General features: G+C 41.3%; 1 protein-coding gene across 11 annotated transcripts in view; it reads left to right on the plus strand.

Moving 5' to 3' along the window:
- The window catches only part of ABLIM2 (actin binding LIM protein family member 2), a 129,260-nt gene that overhangs the window by 37,944 nt on the left and 70,021 nt on the right, over window positions 1-21,295 (plus strand). For all 11 annotated transcript variants that reach the window (XM_071753419.1, XM_071753422.1, XM_071753412.1 and 8 more), the window contains exons 3-4: window positions 6,431-6,614; window positions 18,180-18,295. In XM_071753419.1, the coding sequence (XP_071609520.1) occupies window positions 6,431-6,614; window positions 18,180-18,295 (300 nt within the window). The remainder of the gene's footprint in view (window positions 1-6,430; window positions 6,615-18,179; window positions 18,296-21,295) is intronic.

The raw sequence follows: 21,295 nt of genomic DNA on the forward strand, positions 1-21,295 counted from the left end.
GTGACTTTTTCCATTTCTATTTAGAGGAAACTCAAAGAAGGAAAACCGCCATTATCTGTCAGTTACAAATATCTTTATAAATCCCATGGGATTAAGTACATAGTATTCAATATCTGAGTAGGTCTTTAATGAGTTAATTAGACAGCAATAAGTGTCCAACTCAGTAATTGTATTGTTTGCAAAGATGCTCCACAGGAAAAATAAGCATAGATGCACTATACTAAATAACAAAAATGTTTTGGACACTTGCAGAACCAGGATGGTATTTAAAGCACAAAACAGCACATACAGACATCCTTCCAACTCTTACAGCCAGCTGTTCTTATGGCACATATTACTATCAAATTAGTTTTTCAGTGGCTAATTTGTTACCCAAGAGTCTTGTCGCCTGCATGAAGTCTCAGTAACACACTAGTTACGTGCTCCGTATAATCATCTGGGTAAAATACAAGCCTCCTTTTTAATCATTTGCTATCATAAAACATGACAATTTCTACAGAAGGAACAAGATTCAATTATAAATCCATGCTTTCATTTCATTCATAGGGCATCTCCTTTCAGAGGTTGCCAGGTCACTTGCAAATGCAGCAAGTGGGTTCTGAAACTTCACTGATCCCAAATTTAGGCAGTGCAGTTGCTTTTTTTTCCAGTTGCATCCAGCCAGCCTCAGGACAGTCCCAAGACTGACTTTCCCATGTGTGAGTTGCCTTCACTGCGCTGCTAAGTTGCCTGTCCCATAGCCTTCCAAAAAAAACTTTAGATAGCTGAAAAACTGCAAAAAACTAAGTTCCTTCTCACAGTATTTATAGATACACAATGATAGAAACCACAAACTGGCAAGGAGTCCATGAAGAATTACAAATGACCATGTCTTGAGAAGTTGTCTAGATGTATTTGAGGTCTGCTTGAATGCCATAGATTCTCTCTGCTGTGATATGGTAAGGGGTTCTGTGGGTCAGTATTTGAGTCTTTTAGCACTACAATTTCCTTGGAATTGTGCTAGGACCCGAGGCTGGATACATCACTTTGGGACCACTTTTTCATAAGAACATGCAATGTAACCCAGAGTTATGTCAGTAAATATGAAGCCATACTGATATGAAGCACTAAACCAGACAGAATATTTGGTGAAAAGGATAAAAACATCAAGTAACTTGGTAATAGGAGTGACTGGTTAGATCATATGTATGTGCTAGGATATAAATAAGTATGTTAAAAGCTAAGCTGAGTAATCTGAGGGACTGGTGTTTGAACATAGCTATGGGGTTTCACATTTCCAAATGGGTGTCATTTACTGGAAGTTCACTAGTAAGATTTCCGAGTCCCAGCTTTTGGCAAAGTGGTAGCAGTTGGTGGCATGTGTGGCATCTTAGGCACTGGGGATGCAGCCTGGGGGCTCTTGTTCATCAGGTGCTCTGATCAACCTGCCCATTATTTTGCAAGTACTGTAAGAGTTGGAAGTCACAGGACATATTAACTCAGTATAATGGGAAAAACTACACTTCCAATGCAATACTCTCAGTCTGGCTTGGACAGGACGGGGGGTTTAGGGTTGCCTTTACCCATGTCAACTTAATTTAATATTTTATCCCACTGAAAAAATAATGATGATAATAATGACAATAGAAGTTGTGCAAAAGTTATTTAATGCAAAAGCCATTGGTTTTATCTTGTGGTTTTGAGATTTTAAAACTTAATATTTAAAAATAATTAGATGCTAACTTTCTAAAAGCAAGCCAATAAATATAGTGCAACAAAAAATTTGGTTTGTTAATGAACTCTCACAAAGTAATTGTTAATTTTTATTTTGTTTTACTCACATTCTTGTTGCAACATTTCATTAATAAATAACTTTCTGCAACCCCTTATGTATTGGTCATTTACCAATCACATTGGTACTCAAGCAAAAGCTATATTTTATGACATACATTTCATTCAGAGTCTGATGTATTTTTTTAAAAAGTATTTTTCATGAATTTATGCCTTATTGAAGTGTGGTGAAAAGGCCAGGAAAGGATTCCAGATTGCGAAGTCTGGTAAAGGAATATCTGGCTGGTATTTCAGTAAAGGTTATCTAATTATCCACTACAGGAAGCCAGGCTTCTGTTATTTCTGGTTTCCAACTTAATTTATCTCATTTAAAGACACACAGTTTCTGGGGTTTTAGGTTTTTAGGGCATAGTAAAGCTATACATGCTTACTTTATACCCAGAGCATAATAACCCTGCATTACTTTCTTACTGATAAATAAGGTTTTATTTAGTCTTTTCGTTGTTTTGGTTTTCTCCTTATATCTTTCTAGTCCAAAGATGGAGAAGTTATGTTAGAAAGTTAAGGGCTACTTTAAAACATCGGTAGGAATTTTAAATAAGTAACTGCTGAAACTTCTAGGGAACAATCCAAACAACAGATACAGCCATGTGCAGAAAATGTTTCCATTGCAGAGGACCAAATCCTCGCTGGGAAGAGCTACCTGGTAGAGGTGCTTAACCATGATGGGAATGCTGAGGTAGATTTAGACAAAGACACCATATAAATGTAGTAAAACCTATCCTGGTTGAAATCAAAGTACAACTGGGACAAAACTGTATCGAAAAACTGTGCCTTATGTTTATGAAAAAAAAAATTGAGATTCTGTAGTTGTGGTGCTTGAAACATAGACTTGGCAGAGTTAGGTTAATGGTGGGCAGAATTAGGTTGATGGTCAGACTAGATGATCTTGAAGGTTAGTGGTCTTTTGAGGTCCCTTCCAACCCCTAGCATTCTGTGATTCTTTTTCGATCAGAATGATTCTGTGATGAGCTTTGCAGGTACTAAAATTACTATTAAATTAAAGCACTTTTAAGCCTACATAATTTCATCCCACATTAGATAATGTCACATCCATGAAAGCTCGTGATTCTTTTCAATTACTCAAATTCTCTTCTTAGGGTAAAGTTTTTCCCCACGCAAGAAACATCAGTGTAAGATGCCTTTATGGATGGAAACGTTCTGTCTGATTCATGTTCTTTCACATGGGGATACAGCAGGGGCACAGCCAGCATGCTGTAGTTGTTATTGGGCATTTCAGTGCATTAAAGTGGTGTGGAGCCTGCATTGAGACCCAAGGAATTGTTGCATAAAATTCATCACTGTCACAGTGGTGTTTCTCCACCTCCTGATTTCTGCGACTCATTAACATGAGCCCATCTGCCATGGCTGGGCACAGGCAGAGCAGGCACTTGATTTGCAAACCTGTAACTGGCACCCAAAGCATCATTATGAAAAAATTGGAAAATATTTAATGTTTTCGCTTTAGATGCTTAGGTTTAAAACAAAACAAACCAACCAAACCAAACAAAAAACCCCCAAACAAAAAAACAAATGAAAAAACCCCAAACCAAACAGCAACAAAACACACCAAGCCCCAACTGTTTTAATAATTCTGGCAAATGGCAGCAGTATTTTATCACAAACATTTAAGATGTTATTAGGTAGAAAATGGCTTAAAACACATTAGTCTGTTTCTTAAATCTCTTTAGCATGGTTGTAAATTAAAAATGACCAGACTGATTCCTTAAAATAATGACTCAACATAAATTGGTCAATTTTCCCATTTTTCCAGGGAACAGTCACATACAAAATGCTGTGAGGATCTCTCTCTTACCCATAACACTACTGGAGAGCTTTTAGAGGATAGTAACACTGTCTTAAAGCTACTGGAAAATTCTAGTTTCCAGAAGGAATCTGGCAAATAGAAACTCTCTTTCTAATGCAAAACGTACTAGATATGTAGGAGTGAAATTACAGGCCTCAAATGCACAGGATAATCTGCAAACTCTCCCTCATTTTAATTAGTAAAGCTGAGTTGTTAATATTTTGTCGGTCTCATAACAACATTGTGAGTCTCTAAGGGGTTTTGTGCAGTGAACTATGTACCCCACAAATTAATTTAAGGGTATTGTGGCCAGTCTAGCCTGAGAGCCTTTGTAGATGTGCTGTATGCTGTATCCTTTATACCTTTATCAGTGCTACACATGCATGGTGAAGTGCTGTAAGATGAATAGGATAGATAGCCCACAGTTCTTTTTATCTTACCCGCCCCAGAAACTTGCTCTGATATTCATCTGGTAGAAGTGTCTGCCTTCCTGCAGTTGCTGGGAGCTGGGGAAGGGACTAGCAGGTCTGCACCAGGCTTTTCAGGTGCTGCATACTCTTATTTTTGTTTTACCCTGGACCATAACAAAATCAAGTGAGATTCCAGCCTTTCATATTATAGCTGTTTTTTCATATATTATAGCTGAAATGTTGCCAGTGACTGACAGGCTTGAGTATTCTTGATTTCATGGACGTCTGCTTGGAAGGACTTACATATGATCTTCCTGCCCAGGAAGAATGACTGGGTTATATAGATTAAATACCATTGCAAGAACTCTTCTGTCTTGCTGCTGCCTCCTGTAGACAGAGTAGACAGACCTGTAGATAGATAGAATTTTCAGGTCCAAATTTACCAAGAGGGTGAATGAGATGATATTCCCATGCAGACTTTGCATAGCCATCAAGCTTCCAGATGGGGAAGACTTCCCCAACACTGTCATGAATGCCACCTGGACTCATCCACACCAGAGGGTGCAATAGAAAGAGCATCACAGTCGCAGTTATCTTCTAGAAATGGGCTTAGACTGCTTCAGATTAATTGCAAGTCAGACAGAAGTCAAAGCTGTAGTGGGGGAAGTTTACCAGATGGTTGCTATTGCTTATCACAGGCATAGTGGACAGGAGAAATGTTCCAGATATAATCACAGGCTTTTGGAGAGTGTGCTCAATGGTGTATGGAGACATGCACTTTAGCTGCCAAAAGAGAATTATATCAGCAGCATGCTATGTGTCATTCGTGGGATTTCAGTCAGCCACCAGGGTCCATCTCCAGGATGGCGGAAAATACTTGAAATGTACATAAAACCACAGTTCTGAGCAAGAAAACTTATTTAGGTCAGGGCAAGCAAAGATTTTTTTTTTCTTGTTTTCTCTGTAACAACATTTAACAAAGGGTCTTTGATTCTTCTTTTATTTTCAGGGACTCTGCCTCTCCTGTGTTAGATTCATGCCTGGTTGCTCACATCAGGCAACAAATGGAACAACAACAAAAAAATAGGTTTTATATATGCAGTTGCAGGTTGATAAGCAAAATGCTCAGTTTTCTGGCCAAATGTCACTGTTAGTCTGACAGAAAGACCAATGCATTTTACTGCTATGGCTTGCTGCAGTGTGCAGCAGCAGCAAAGTGCAGCATCCTCCAAGCTTCTCCGGGTTTTCAGCTCCAGCACACTGCAAAAAATTTTTTATACTTTCAGCAGGCTCATTTACCAGCAGGGAAAATAGGGATGCATTTTATATTTGTCCTGTGCAAATGGAATACTGGTAACATACCACAGGAGGTTAGCAGCATACTTAAAGTTAATTTATGCATTAGTTTATTGCTATTGCTGCTGTTTATTTTTATTGGCTGTAGGCAATAAAGAATTATGGAGTTATATTGACTGTGAAACCACATAGCATAAATGACAGTGTTTCAGGTGCTGTTACAGACACTGGGCTGGGGAAAAAAGGTAGCATGTTACTAGGCAAGTAGAGGAACCCCTCAGATCTGTAGGTGTTATTTTGGTGTGAGGTAACTGCAGTGCATCTTAATGAGTGGAATAACTGAGTTGTCAGAGAATTCATCCTGAGGTACGCATCATGAAAAATGATGTGAATATCTTCCATCTCAAGCCTCACAGCATGCCTAGGTACTGGCTTGCTGCCAAATTCTGTAAGAGGAGACAAACACTTATTTATTCACTGCTTAAAAATACTCCTAAAGCTATTCAGTGTTCAGGATAGGGCATTGCCTTGATGTGCAGGGTGATACCAAGACAGGAAGCTTGGTGAGTGATATTTATCAGGTAAACATAAGATCTCATTTGAAAAAAGATCCTTGTGTAAACCTGTGTACAGCAAGTATACAGCAGATGCCATGTGCATCCCACCTTGGAGAAAAATCAAGATCTGTCTGAGAGAATTCTTTGTAATGTTGGTGCTTCAGATTTTGACACTTTATATCCTTTATGCATTTCCTTTAACCTTTTGAATGTGATGGGTGTTGTATATCCTTGCTCTGAACTCGGTACCTCAAGCCTTAAGTCTGTACTAGCAGCCTCAGCACTGAGGTTAGTATTTTTATATGGAATTAATCCAAACTATTAGTGTACAAAATACATCAACAAGGTAATTATTTTAAAAGTAATGTTTTTCAGATGCACAGCTGTTCTGTGATAATAAGCCCATATATATTGAAGTGCTTAAGTATTCGACTAGGAACCATATTGACCATAGGTGAAAAATCAGCATCATCTTAGAGAGTGAATTTTTGTTTTCCAGCCTTCTGAGTCTGCCTTTTCTCTTCCTGCAGCTTGTGGATGTGACCTGGCTCAAGGAGGATTTTTTGTGAGACAGGGAGACTACATCTGTACTTTGGACTACCAGAGACTCTATGGCACACGGTGCTTCAGCTGTGATCAGTTCATTGAGGGAGAAGTGGTTTCAGCACTGGGCAAAACCTATCACCCAGACTGTTTTGTGTGTGCTGTCTGCAGGTATGTTTTCTACATGAACCTGTGTTTCGTTTGAAAACTAGATTTTGAAAGATCAGTGCCAGGTATTCAAAATCATAAGCCAAAGGTGGAAAGAAAGGTTCTGTTTCTATTATCCACTTCTTAAGAAGAGTGCCTCTTTTTTCCCCAGTTGTTTATGTATCGTGGTATCTTATATGTGAGGTTTCCAAAGTACTTGAGAAACTGTCTCTACAGTCAGAACTTTTGCCCTGAGTGTTGCTTTGTTTTCTTAGTTTCTGCTATTTTGTCTTTTGTTGAATTAAGTTACAAAGGATGACAATGCCAGTGGCTGAGTTTCCAGCAAGCAGGGTAGATAATGTTAATAGATTTAGGCTGAGGTTTCACAGTGCTCTTTCCAAGAAACTCCTATAGACATTTCCTACAGGAAAGAAAGGTCCTGGAAATACTTACATATGTGTTGGATGAATAAGGGTGATTGTGTTGGATGTAAGGGTGAATAACCATGGAAACCAAGCAAGGCTCTTGCCAGCTTCACCAGGAAAACTTTGGCAGCAGCAGGCACTTTGCACTTGTGACAAGAGTCTCCAGGGTGGCACAGGATCATTAAATGGCAATTTTATAACCTGTATTTCTGTAGCTCTCAAGTACTGCTTTTAAACTGTCCCTGAACTGAGTAGTAAACCAGTCACAGTAGAAAGTCTTATTTTTTTTATATATTTTTTAGAGAATATTTAAATAGAAAGGGCTGGGAAGTGTGTATTGCTTTAGATAGTCAGATCAATGAGAAAATCTTACGTGTATACAGCTGAATGGAGCAGTGGCAAAAACACAAGCCCAGTTGTTTCCTGAAGCTTGTAGTATTATTGCTTGCCACATGGCCCAGAATCACAGACAAAAGCCATATCCGCTGGTGCCTTCTGTGTTGCTGCTTTCCTCTCTGAAAAAATTTATCTTTCAGAAACCCAACTGATCCCTGAGCATTCCTTGGGACTCTCCTGCTCTTGCTAAGGGCTGCCATGGGTCGATTACCAAAAAAAAAATTTGTATTTTAGAGCGAAACTATTAAAAGCACAGTATACTGTAGCAAGACAAACCTCTTTTAGGGCACGGCACTCCAAGGTCCAACCAGGTGTTCCAGCAGAAACTCACAAATAGTGCTCTGAGTCTATTGCCCTCAGGGCTGACCAGCCTGAATCAGTGCTATTGCTCCAAAAGTGGCTAGCCTCCTCCCTGGCTTCCTCAGGAGTGAGCTTTATTGGCCCCCTAATCCTGCTCATGCGCAGTAGGGGCCTGCCCTAATCAGGCACAGGTGGGCTTAACACAAGCCCACTACCTGGCAATTAGTGGCACCTGGTTGCCTCATTTCACTACATTCCCCCCCCCCCCTTTTTTTTTTGTGAAGGACTACCGTGACAATTGTAATAAGTACATAGAAACACACAACAACAACAACAAAAAACAACAATAAAAAAAAGGGAGAAATTGTCATTTTTGTTGTATTTGTGTTTATTTTTTTTTTTTAAAGGAAGACAAAAAATATATGAAGTTCAAAAGTATACAATGTCGAAACACGCAAATTCAGCAAGGTTGTTCAGTTTGAGCTGCTGGGTGATGCATCGTTGTCAATTAATGATCTGGTCGCGGCAGGGCGTGCCCATTTACTGGGTACCCAAAGAGGTCCAGAGTCTGTGGAGACACAGCTATAACCTCTTCCAGTAAACAGTAGCGGCTTGGGCCCTACCCATGGACCTGTAAATGGATCCTTGTAATTGATTTGGACTTCCGGCATGCGGTTGATTTTCTGGGACGAGTAATGAAGTAACACGGGGGGGTTGTTGGAAATCGCGGCTTAGACTAAGAAAGTTCAGCGTAAAAAGCACTTTGCTAAGCTGCATCTGTGGGTCCATGTCTTTGCTGTCTTTTTGCTTTTGTAATATGTCTTCAGGGTGCGATTAGCTCTTTCCACTATCGCCTGGCCTGTAGACAAGTGAGGGATCCCTGTAATGTGTTTTACTCCCCAAGTAGCAAGAAACTGCTTGACCTTTCTGCCTATATAAGCAGGCGCATTGTCAGTTTTTACTACTTGAGGGACCCCCATAACAGCAAAGCAATTGGTCAGGTGACGGACCACATGTAAACCCTTCTCCCCTGTCTGAGCTGTCGCCCAAAGCATGCCTGAAAATGTGTCTATGGTCACATGGACATACTTGAGTCGTCCGAATTCTGGAACGTGGGTGACATCCATCTGCCAGATCTCTCCTGCTTGCAGCCCACGTGGATTGACTCCCAGTCCTAGGGAAAGACCAAATTTTGCGCACTAAGGGCATGCTTTAACAATCCCTTTTGCATCTTCCCATGGAATTGCAAACATCTGGTTGTTGACCTTGCGCAAGTCGTGCAGTAATCGCCATTTTTCTGTCTTCTTTGGAACTATGAAGATGGGTGTGTTCCAAGGACTGACAGACGGCTGGATGTGTCCTGCGTCCAGCTGCTCCTTTACCAGACGGTTGGCGATTTCTAGCCGCTCTTTGGATGGGGGACACTGCTCCACCCAGACAGGGTTGTCTGTCTTCCATTGCAGTCTGGGAGTTGGTGGCACTTCTGCAGTGGCCCTTATTAAAAGTGTTGAGGGGGTTGGATGGGTTCAGGGATAGAGAGAACAGCCCCTAGTTGGCTCATAACTTCCCTGCCAACCAACCCTCCAAGTTGTCCCAGTAACGGCAACACATAGGGACGTACGGTCACTGCTTGTCCTTTGGGAAACTGTAATTGCATGGGTTTAAGGGCGTGAAGGGGACTGGAACCACCACCTATTCCCTGGACGGCATCGTGGGCAGTGATAAGTTTCGAATGATGAGGCCGCACATTAAGGTTGATTATTGTAACATCAAGCCCGGTGTCCATCATCATGGAAAGGGTCTTGACCTCTTTTCCAGAGGTCAGCTTTACAATTATGATGGGCCTCGTCTTCTTCTGTTGCACTAAGGTTACCAGAGTGCTTCCAGAAGATCCAAAGCCTTGACTGCCTTATGCCACGGGGGCGTTCTTTCCCAGATTCATTTTTGGGAGGAGGACCAGTTGTGCTAGCCGGGTTCCTGCTTTGATTATCAGAGGAGGCTTAATGTAAAACAAGTAATCATGATCTCCCCTGTATAATCTGCATCTATAACTCCTGGGAGCACAACAAGTCCTGCAACTCCAGTGGAAGAACGGCCCATTAGTAAGGCTCCAATCGTGCTATCTTCTTGGTATATTGGTCCATAAATTCCAGTCGGTATCCGGTGTACCTGTGTTGTCATGAGGGTAATGTCTATTGCTGAGGGCACATCGATGCCCAGGCTTCCCCTTGTGGCTGGGGTGGGGAGCTGGTGTAAAGCGCTGGCCTGGCTACTTGTGTCATGGCACGGGGACCTTGTGCACCGCGCCTTCCGTTTTTTGCAAACCTGCATGCCAGGTTGTTGTGGTTGCCTCTCTGGCATCAGTCACACCACATTATGGCTGAGCAAGCTCTTTCTGACTGGCCTGTGGCTCCACATCGAAAACAGACAGGGGTGGATTTTCTTGATCGATTTCTCCTTCTGTTTCGATTTTCCCTTCTGTCTAGTTTCTGCGCAACTGCCGCGAGGAGCTTTTGAGTGGGTTCCAGGGCGGCGGCAAAGGCATCGGCCATACCTTGGTTTTGTTGTGTTTGGGTGGCCCTGGCACCCAAACCTCTAGAGCTACCTCTAGCATCTCCAAGATGTCAGCCGTTTTTGGTAAAGTGGAGAACAGTGACTTCATTCTCGGATTTGCGTTTTCAAACGCCAGTAGCTTGAACATGGATTCCTTTTGCTCTGCTCCCAGCTCGGATTGAGCCATGATAGATTGCCAGAGTCTGTCAACAAAATGTTGAAAAGGCTCATTCATCCCTTGCTTGATGGCAGTAAATGAAGGGACTGGAGTAGGCTCTGGGACCACATAGAAGGCTTGGCGGGCTAGGTGCGCAGCAACGTGGTGGAGCACAGTCGGGAACTGGAGCTGGACTTGGACATCTGCATAGCGTCCTGAGCCCATGAGCATCTCGGTGGTTATCCCTAATAGCGGATCCCCGGGTGCTTGAGGGCGATTTGCTTCCACTTGGGCCAGGTGCTCCCATTCTTTGGCCCAGACAATCTGCTGGGAGGGGTGAACAGGTACCTGGCCAGATTGCGGCAGTCATGGGGGCAATTAGTGTCGGCGGTGAAAAGCCAATCCAGGACGGCCTGACCACTCTGATTTTAATCCTTCCTCTCTCAGGGTCTTCTTGGCTTGCTGTAAGGTTTTCCAACTGTGCTGTTCGAATTAAGGTGGCCCGTTGTTATCGTGCAGAACAGGGCAAGCAATGGTGCTGGCCTCCCAATCCCCTTTGAGAATGGCATCGCAGATGAAACCAGACCATCTTCCGGGTCGGGGTTTATCAGCACCTTTGATGCCTTGGTTGTTTTGTCTTGATAACAACGGGGTTGGAATGTCCTCATCATCATCATCAGGGAGGGTGGGTGGGTCTCGATATTTATGGAAAGATGAGTGTCGTTCCATGTCTGTCATCCTTTTTTCTAAAGATTTCACGGCCTGATTTGTTTGTTCCAGGAGGGCTTTTATTTTGTCCTCCAGGCCGATGGGTGCAGCTGGTGGGGTGGCCGCTTCTTTCCCATGCTCTTTTTCTGAACTGGGAGGTGCCAGTAGGGGTGGTTTCAAGCAGCAGCTGGGGCCGCCCATCTCTGGGGCATGGGCTGTCGGCATCTTCACATTCTTTTGTTCGTTTCTTTCGGTGCTCGGAGCAGGTGCTTCTTTTTCTTCCTCCGGCCCGATATCTGATAGAAACTCGGCTATAGAATGGTGCGACTTTCCTGTCATGCCCTTAATGGCAAGGCTGTTGTCCCTTAGTCCTAAGAACGCCTTCCGGGTTTTTCCACCCTCAGGAGGAGGGGTGGGTAGCGGAGGTGCTGTGGGGACAACACCGGATCCTGCTTCTGGTGGTGGTGCTGTAGTATCAATGCTAGCTTTTGGCGGAAGTGCTGCAATGGCGGTGATGGCAGCTTCCGCCTCGGCTTTTATTTCTTTTGGGGCATTGATCACCACTCCCCATGTACCGCCTAATCCGGTTATGTTTTTATTTATTTCTTGAGTATGGAGGCTTCCCAACAGGTCGTTGACCTCCTGCCAAAGTTCCCATGCAGCTGCAGAGGATGGGGAGGAGGAGAGTTCTTGGTCCTTCGCCCATGTCACCAGCTTCTCATTAACAGGGGTGCTTGCTGACAACCCCATCTTTCCTTTTTTTTTCTTGGTCAGTCAGTGGTAGAGAAGGAAAGGTAGTGGATCTTCTTACCCGACTCCTTGGGTTTTCTGCTAATGCTAGTTTGCGCCAGACTAGCTCCCTTTCTTCTGATTCGTCTGAGCACGGGCTAGATTGAGGTCTATGCCTGCATTCTCCACCAGATGTAGCAAGACGAACCTCTTTTAGGGCACGGCACTCCAAGGTCCAACCAGGTGTTCCAGCAGAAACTCATGAATAGTGCTCTGAGTCTATTGCCCTCAGGGCTGGCTAGCCTGGATCAGTGCTATTGCTCCAAAAGCGGCCTCCCTTTTGGCTTCCTCAGGAGTGAGCTTTATTGGCCCCTAATCCTGCTCATGCGCAGTAGGGGCCCACCCTAATCAGGCACAGGTGGGCTTAACACAAGCTCATGCCCACTACCTGGCAATTAGTGGCACCTGGTTGCCTCATTTCACTATAGTATACCATATTGTCCTGTGTGATTATTTCTCCCTTTCTGGTGTTGAACAGGTGGCTCTTAAATTCAGATTTCAATTGCATGTTTGCTCTGCTGGCCTTAAGATTGAGAGCTTAGTCCCTTCTTCTTTCAGTGCTGTTCACAGTCCAGTGAAACTTGCTTTCTGCTGTTCTGTGATGATAATGACTAAACCTAGGAATGAGGAGAGAATAACAACATAGATTGAAATATGTTGCAGATTAACTGCTCTCTTGGAATTCCCAGGAAGCAAGTGAGCAATCTTCTTACAGCTTTATTAAGTAGAAGGGGGCTGCATTCTCCAGGGAGTTGCCAAAGACCTTTCCTCCCAGAGGTTCACATGTTTGTAAAAGTAAATAGAAAGACAGAGAAAACTAAGGCTATCTGTAGCAACATGAGCTAATTTTTATTAAAACTATGCATTTAGTTCTAATTTGGCTTTCAGAGACATGACTGTACAGATCCCTCAAGTGTCTTATGCAGGATGTGAAAGGGCAGGAAGCTGAATCTTTCAGAAACAGTGGGGAATTGTTCCTGTAATAATATTTTTGAAAATGAAATTCTCAGGAGAAGTCTCAGTGTGTCAATGTTATAGAAGTGTATTAAAATGTCTATGCAGACTGTAACATATATGATCTGCATAATGTACTACACCTAGACTCTATATTTGATTTCAATGTTACAGATGGATTGTGTGGATGGGGTATCAAAAATTTGGGGTTTGGTATTAAGGTTTAATGAAATCAGAAAGGTTGGAGGTTTTGTTTATTCACCCAGCTGGAAGAATGCATATAATTGTTATCCCTTTAATTTCAGTATTCTTTTAATTAAAGGTAGGAAAAATACAGGTTTTTGCCACATGTAAATGATGAAGAAAAAATTAAAATACATTTACCAATAGATAGTGTTTCCTGAACAAAGGAGTCCTCCTTGTCTGTGCTTCAGGTTTGTGCATGGAGCATGCCTGTTGCCCTAGAGTCAGGTAAGATGGAAGGGATCTGTGGAGGTCCTGTGGTCTAACCCCTGGCTCCAAACAAGTCCGGTTCAAGAAGGTTGCTGAGGGCATTGCCTACATCAGATTTTAAATATCTTCCACAGATTCTTTGGAAAAACCTGTTGCAGCATTTGAGCACACTTATGGCAGGGTTTTTTTTCTTCTGACAGTGACAGTGAGTTGGCATTTCTGATGTTTCAGCTTATGTCTGCTGCCTCTTGTCCCTTTACTCTGCACCTCTGGCAAGACTCTGGCCCCAATTTCATATCCACATTATTGAGTAGTTTTAGACAGCAATAAGATCTCCCCTGATATGAAAGCTGGCCTTCTTCATCATGGGGACTCTGCTGATTCATGTTCAACTTGGTGTCTGCCCATGTTGTTTTATGCTAACTAAATGACCCCTGAGTTGTACTTGTGCAAGGGGTTATTCCTCCCTGGGTGCAGAACTTAGCATTTGACCTTGTTGATGTTCATGAAGGCAGTAAATAGCAAGTAATGTCCACTTTGTCTCATCAGGCTTAATGTCCTGAGTCAAATTTGGACCTACAGAGCAATCCTGAGAGATGTGATTGTACCAGGTACAAGTTAAAGAAGAATTTGATCCTGTAGGTCCTTGGATTGCAGTGTAACATTACACCTGACCCAGTGTAAGTGCAGTCTCCTGCTGAAATTAATAGCTTTGCTCTCCCTACAACCCTGACCATATTCTTCTGTTAATTTTCTTATATCAAATTTAGTTGAGTGTTCAGCCACAGAGGCAGGTCAGCAATGTAAAGAACAGAAGGCCATCCATCTGCTCTGGAAAAGAAAAAAAAAAAAATTTCCTTTGGTTCAGAAAGCTTGAGTGATTTGCCCACAGCTACATAGGTTGAAGCATGGTGCAGAGAAAGACAAGCCCAGGACCAGACCTTTCTGTCTCATCACACAGTTAGCTTGGATTAGGCTAATGGTGGCTTGCTGTTTTACAATATAGTTGTGGTGGTGAGTTCCAATTCTTCCTGGATTTACAAATATTGTAGGCAAGTGGATGAAATAAAATTAATTGGAAAATGAATCACAGAAAATGTACTAAATTCCTACAAGTAATTTCAGAGAGCTGCTTTAAAGATGCTCTTAATTCTCATTTTAAAAATAGATTATCCAACTGTGAAAATTACACTGAATATTTTTAAAAGGAGAAGTAGATAATTAAACCCCACCCCTAACAGTGTTCAGTGGGTGACTGGTTGTGAGATATCATTATAGTCAAAGGCAGATATGCTGCTTTTAACCTACAATTCTATGTATAGTGCACAAGTTCAAGAGCTCAGAAACTGAAACCTCGTTAATTGACTGTTACCACCTTCTCTTACATCTTCACTCATATTGGTGCTGAAGTCCTTGAGCAGGGCTGCTTGTGAAAGGGAGAGGTCAGATGTCTAGAGAAATACTGACAAATGTGTTGTGTGCAAATTCTGGATTCCCAGTGAAGAAGACAGTGAGGCAAACACGGAGACTTAATGGTGGGTTTAAAAAATCAACGAGGGGAAAGCTTTATAGAGAAGTGAAATTGTCACCCTGTCCCCTCTGAATAGAAGGACACAGTAAACAGTTACTAAACTTTCAGCAAACGAGACCACTTCAGAACTGTTTATGGGGTAGGAAAGCCTCCCCCCATGCTCAGCCCCAAGGAGCCTCTGTGGCATGCTGTGGTGACTCTAAGCTTTAGCATGATTTGTGGGTGTCATCTACCTGCTCTGTCTTGGTCCTCTGGGAGGTCCCCTTGAACACTTCCAGGGACGGGGCAGACAAAACTTCTCTGGGCAACCTGTGCCAGTGTCTCACCACCCTCACAGTGAAAAATTTCTTTCTAGTGTCTAACTTAAATCAATTTAAAACTATTCCCTCTCATCCTACCATGCCATGCCCTTGTGCAAAGTACCTGACAAAGTTTCCTGCAGGGTTTCTTCAGGTTCTGGAAGGCCGTTACAAGGTCTCACCAGAGCCTTCTCTTCTCCAGGCTTAACAACCTGAGCTCTCAGCCTGTTTTCATAGGAAAGATGCTCCTGCCCTCTCATGCTCTTCATGGCCCTCTTCTGGACTTGCTCCAACAGCTCCATGACTTTCCTGTGTTGGAGGCTCCAGACACAGTACTCCAGATTGGGCCTCACAAGAGAAGTACAGAGGGAGAGAATCATCGCCCTTCGTCTGCTGGCCATGCTTCTTTGTGATGCAGCTCAGAATGTGGCTTTCTAGGCTGCGGTCACACGTTGCAGGCTCATGTTGAGCTACTCATCAACCAGTAACAAGTACTTGATACTTGGTGCATCTGTTTCAGATGGGCTTCTGAGTTCAGGTGGAAGTCCAGATGTATTTTTGTTAGGTAGATAATTGAGTTAAAAAATAAATGAATTTTGCCTTTTGCATCTGCTTCTAATATACAGGTACAAGAATTCTCAGTAGTTGCAGTGCTTCTTTAAAGTGGTAAAACATTCACAGCATCCAAGGTGTCACCATCTGCAGTACTATTAAGAGTGAGAGCCTGCTTTTCTACTGAGACATCTCATGAAAGTCCAGTTGGGTCATTAGCTGAGTCCCAGTCTTTTTTTCCATAAAAAGTATGGCAGCTTGATGGAAATGTCTTGACTAAGTCACACAACTCTGCACAAGATTGAAAGATAATGGGAAAGTTGTGGGATTGCATCTGTGGAGCAAGTTGCTGTTTTTGTGGGGAGATTAATTCAAAATAGATTACTAGTGGTTGTAATAAATATACGTGTTTCTGTAAATCAAGATGAGATGTCTACCTAAAGATACATAGGAGGTAAGTTTAAAACTCGTCTCAGTTCCAAAACAACTGAAATTCCTTGGTCTGTGCCTTTCCAGGCTGATGAATGGTGCTTAGTTCTAGACTTGATTTTGTAGCATTCCATTAAACTAAAACCAGGATCAAATTGTCTTTCGTATTAGCAGTAGAAAATTGTGATAGTATGTGAGTTATATCACTCTATTTTAAGACAGTTTTTTGTAACTGGTCATTGATTTTCCTTAACTATATAGAAGTGTATCCTGCTTGATATTTTTTATTCAAATGAATGTGAGTTTGTGTCCAGAGGTTTTTTTCCAGTCTCCACTGTTCTGTGAAGTTCATGAAACCCTTCTATTATTACATATATATGAAGGCTCTGTGACTTCAAGCAGTAAAAAAATCCATTGCCAATAAAAGATAGGACCTAAAAGGAATATTTTTTTATTGTTATTTTGATTTTGATATATTACATGGGAACGTGCTGCTGCTGGATTGCTGCAAGACAGGGCAGACTTGCTGCTCAGTCACTCCATAACATCCTGTCTCTTAAAGTAGAGAAAGGGTTGGCTGCTTCTGGTCAGGTTAGTGAGTGAAATTAATGGTAGAAAATCCTTTGTTGAACTGGTGGAAGTTTAGGACTCCTGGATCTGTACTAATATGATGTTGGGTCGGTTTGGACCAGAATCACACAAGGAGCATTTACTTTTGTGAAAGAGCAAGACAAATTTAAAGGCTATTTTCTTTAAATATTTTTTTATGTATCTTAAATTTATTTAAGTAAGAAGGTGGCAAATTCTTAGAGTATTAAGTCAGCACTGAAAACAAACAAGCAAAAAAGTTGAAAAGCAGAATTCATTATCAGGTATTCAAAGATATAACAGTGTTTAAACTCATAATTTTTAAAGTAATGCCAATAATCCAATATTAATGACAACACTGAAGACTTAGTTAGCTGTTTAAAATAGATTTTGGTAATATTATTTAGAAAGGAGGGACAATACTGCTTTTGTTCTCTTAAGCAATAAAAATTTTCTTTTAAATGCAGCACAGATGTAAACTAAGCCACTCTTGAGCTCTAGGAAACAAAATAATGTTTATGCATAGCAAGAAGTATCTGCAGCTTTTGTAGTGAAGACAACTTGTCAATTGGCATGAATTTGACAGTGTTTGGTGGGGAATGCCATGCAGAGTTTTAATGAAATGTTAATCAAATTTTCTGATCAGATGGACATCACCACGAGGAGAAGGCCTGTGTTATGTTTGTGCCCCACTTAATTTTTGATAACTCGTGTGGGATTTAGTTGGACATGAGCTTTGGGTGGAGTGAAATGTGTTTCTAAATCCTCACCATCCTTTGCTGCATTATGAAGTGATTTGTCCATCTGGTCCTATTAGAGAAAAAACCTCAACTGTTTCTGTGCCCAGACGAGAGGTTACAGTCGAAAGCTTTTGTTTTAAGGACACTGATAAAAAGGAAAGGTTTAATTATGTGTAAGTAGAGCTGTTGTTGAGTGAAACAAACAGGTGGTGTAGATGCTTTCAGTTTTATGGGATTATCTTTTCTCCTATGGGCTTTCAGCAACATTTGCTTTCTGAGCATACAGATTAAGAGAAGGACTTAGATTACAATCAAAATTGGGAGGACAAGTGCTATTTTTTAATGTATAAAATTCATCACTCTCATGCAGCATTTTATCAACATAAAAGCAGCTGCATTTGCCTGTTACTGTTTCATTCTGTAACTGATCCTGTTTGTGATCAACTCTTGCTGATACATTTCTTAGATACACAAGGATTTGTACTTGAGTGTACAGTATTTGTTACTGATATTTTTCTCTTAAGTAGCCATAACATCTGCTTTTGCAACTGTCTGCTTGCTGTTTTCAGTGCTTCAGCCTTGAGGTGACTGAAAAATTATGAATGATATCTGGAGGAGCAAAGAAGAAATGAGAGTAATTATCAGTCCCTTCCTGGGAAAATACTTTGACAAAAGTCGGACTGTAATCTGTTTGCTGTTGTTTCCTTTGTTGTAGGCTGCCTTTCCCTGCAGGTGACCGGGTAACTTTTAATGGGAAGGAGTGCATCTGCCAGAAATGTTCCCTGCCCCCTTCCAGCAGCACCGGCTCTTTTCCCCTACAGAACCCCCGGAGTGAGTAGGACTTTCTGTTTCTTCTCTTGGTACTTCTTGGTCTGTACAGGTTAAAGAACAGAGTTTTATGCCAATATTTGTAACTGGAACTTCTACCACTCTGCTCAATAAAAGGTGTCAAGAAATACAATGTAGTCATGTGCAAAAGTGTATATTTTTAGCAGAAAGTCTAATATCAAAGAGGAACACAAGTGGTGCCATTATAGGGTTACCAATACACAGAACCTGCTTAAACATTAGATTAGAATTAGAGTAAATCAAATTATTTGGAGAAAGGCATAATATGGATCTTTGATATTTTTTTAGGATTTAGTCCAACTCCAGCTAAAATAAAATCCAGTGTAATATTTAAGAATTAGTAAGAGTTCCAGGACTGCTTCAGAAAATCAGTAAGACAACTGCATGGCTACATATTACACAGGAAGCAGTAATGTATGCAGTGTGACAAGAGGGACATTTGCCTTGACCTCAGTACTATTGTGTACTATCAGAAGATACACACACTGTAGAGAAGAAATATGGTCTTTTCATAGTATGTTTTTTGGAGCAGGTCACTGTTGCTCTGAGCTGTCTCTTTGTTGATTTGTTGATGAGGAGCTGCCATGCTTTAACATCAGTCCACCACCTATATGTAATTAGAGATAGATTGTAATTCAAAAAGGAAAGACAGAAATATTTTCAATGACTGCCATATTGCATCAAGTTGCATTCAGCATGGCTGAGGAAGGACCCTGTATATTGTTTTTCCAGCTCACTTCAGGGAGAAGTTTGTCCTTTTTTTTCTTTTTTCTTTGCTTTTTCACACATGCCTCTTTTTTCACCATCTCCTCTCTCTAGTTTGTCAGCAAAAGCTGCTGTGTGAATGCAGAGAAAGATGCTTCACTTATTCCTCTCTTGCTAACACTTTTCTTTTGGGGAGGGGATGGCCCTCTCTCTTTAGGTCCTTTCTCTTTTCACATTTTCCAGAGACAAATTATCCCCAGCCATGCTGGCTGGTGGTATTTACGGGTCCACTTTAGTATCCTGTCATCAATTTGTCTCCTTTCATATGGGAAAAGTGGCTTCGATGTTAATGGAAATTGTTTGCCTTGTTGAGTACTGAACAGTACAGAACAGCTTCATTTGATTCGCTATGATACAGAATCCTTTAATGTACTTACATTCTCTTTCTCCTTACACACCCCCCCCCCCATCTTGTGCTGCATTTCCCCACCTCTCACAACTTGCTGCACTGATTCTTCTGAGTGCACAAGTGGGCAGCATCTTCTGGTTTCATGGTCATGTGCAGCACCCAGCTGGCCCAGGAGCTGCAGAGATCATGGACTTTGGGAAATGGAGTAGCAGTATTGCCTGGTTGGTGTGGGGAACAGACGTTTGAAAGGTCAGTGGGAAGCACTGCAGCCACATATTACATGGAAGTGTGTTGTTCAGAGCCTGAACAATGACAATATACAGAAAATTAACCAAACATCTTAAATGGTAGTAAAGACTTTGGAAAACATTCAGATTAATATGAAATATGTGAAAGAGAATTTGTAATAACTGGTGTTTACCAAGCAGATACCAATCCTTAGGATAGAACCAGTGTTTCAGGGTTGAACAAGCAGTCTCAGAGACATCTTGGTTGAACTGGAAAACTGAAAGTCCAGAGTGGACTTTGTGACATACTATGCAAAGCAAGAAATGACATCAGTGTTTCCTTGTTTCAGCAACAGTCTTCTTGGGAAAGACAGTAATGTTTTAATCTAACAATTGTTTTTAGAAAAAATGGTAGTGCACAAAACGTGACTTAAAGCAAGCTGAGTAAAGGACAAAGAAATCTGCTGACCTGCTGCTACACTGTGCTCTTGGCTCAGGCCTGCCTGATACATACTGTATATGTTATTTGTCAGACTCTTTATCTCTGACTTGAGCTCAAGAATGTGTTCAGGAGATCTCCTGGGACTCTTCTGAGTTCCCAACATCACTGACTCTTCTGACCAGTCCTGTTTTCATCCTCCCAGTTTGGTTTTGACTTCTTTTATGCATTACATTTTAAAGAATTAAGAATGTCAAGTAATTGCTTTCTGCCTGAATCCCTGAATATTTTTTATAATTATATAAATTCCTAGATACCTGTTTTGTTTCTTTTGCAAAATGCTAGCTTTGAAAATCTCTTGTGGCAGTGTTGCTGAAAGAGGACTCAGAGAAGAATACCAGCATGTAGCAGCAAATGATGTGTTCTGCAGAGTTATTGGTTGAAGTTAAGTGAGTCACCAAAGGATACTACATGCAAGACAGGAAGACAAAGACATTGCATCAATAGGCACTGTTGGCATAGTAACCACAATATTTGTTTTTAATTTTCTGTAACTTAAAAAGAAAACAGCAGTTAGCAATAAAAAAGTAGCTCAAAACCTGCTTCATTTCTGCTCACTCAAGCGTAAACCAGATGAAAGGTGAATGACATCCAAGAACACAGTGTTGTATTTAGTTTGTGAAATAAACCCTCAAGCAGTGAGATTAAATTAGATTACCAGATGAATCCCTGATACAGGGGAAATCACACACACAAAAATTTCTGATTTCAGTTAAAGGGTACAGCAGTATTTATTGTCTTGTGGGACTGAATTGAGGCACACACCCAAATAAATGTTCTCTCTTACTAGCAAAACTGAAATGTTCTGATCTCTTGTGCACACGCTTTTGTGCTGGGCTTGTTTCCACATATTGATGCTCTACAGGGTGATATTAGAGAGATTTATTATTACTCCCTTAATCCATTCCAAATCCACTTAACGAAAATAAGAACTATCCGTTATTGTTGTGCTCAAAAATTAAGCATTTGCAAGTGCAGTAACAGAGTATCTCATTAGGGTCACGTAACCAAGTAAGTAGAATCTTAAATCAGAAAGTTTTAAAGGGAGTAGTTTAAATCTTGTGATGAGATCCTATATTTGAAGTTCTTTCTTAATAAGTTCTTTTTTTAATGCTTTTGTGTGCCTTTCTCTTCCATGCAAA

Source organism: Heliangelus exortis, chromosome 10 (genome assembly GCF_036169615.1).
Source record: "Heliangelus exortis chromosome 10, bHelExo1.hap1, whole genome shotgun sequence".
Classification (NCBI taxonomy): Eukaryota; Metazoa; Chordata; class Aves; order Apodiformes; family Trochilidae; genus Heliangelus; species Heliangelus exortis.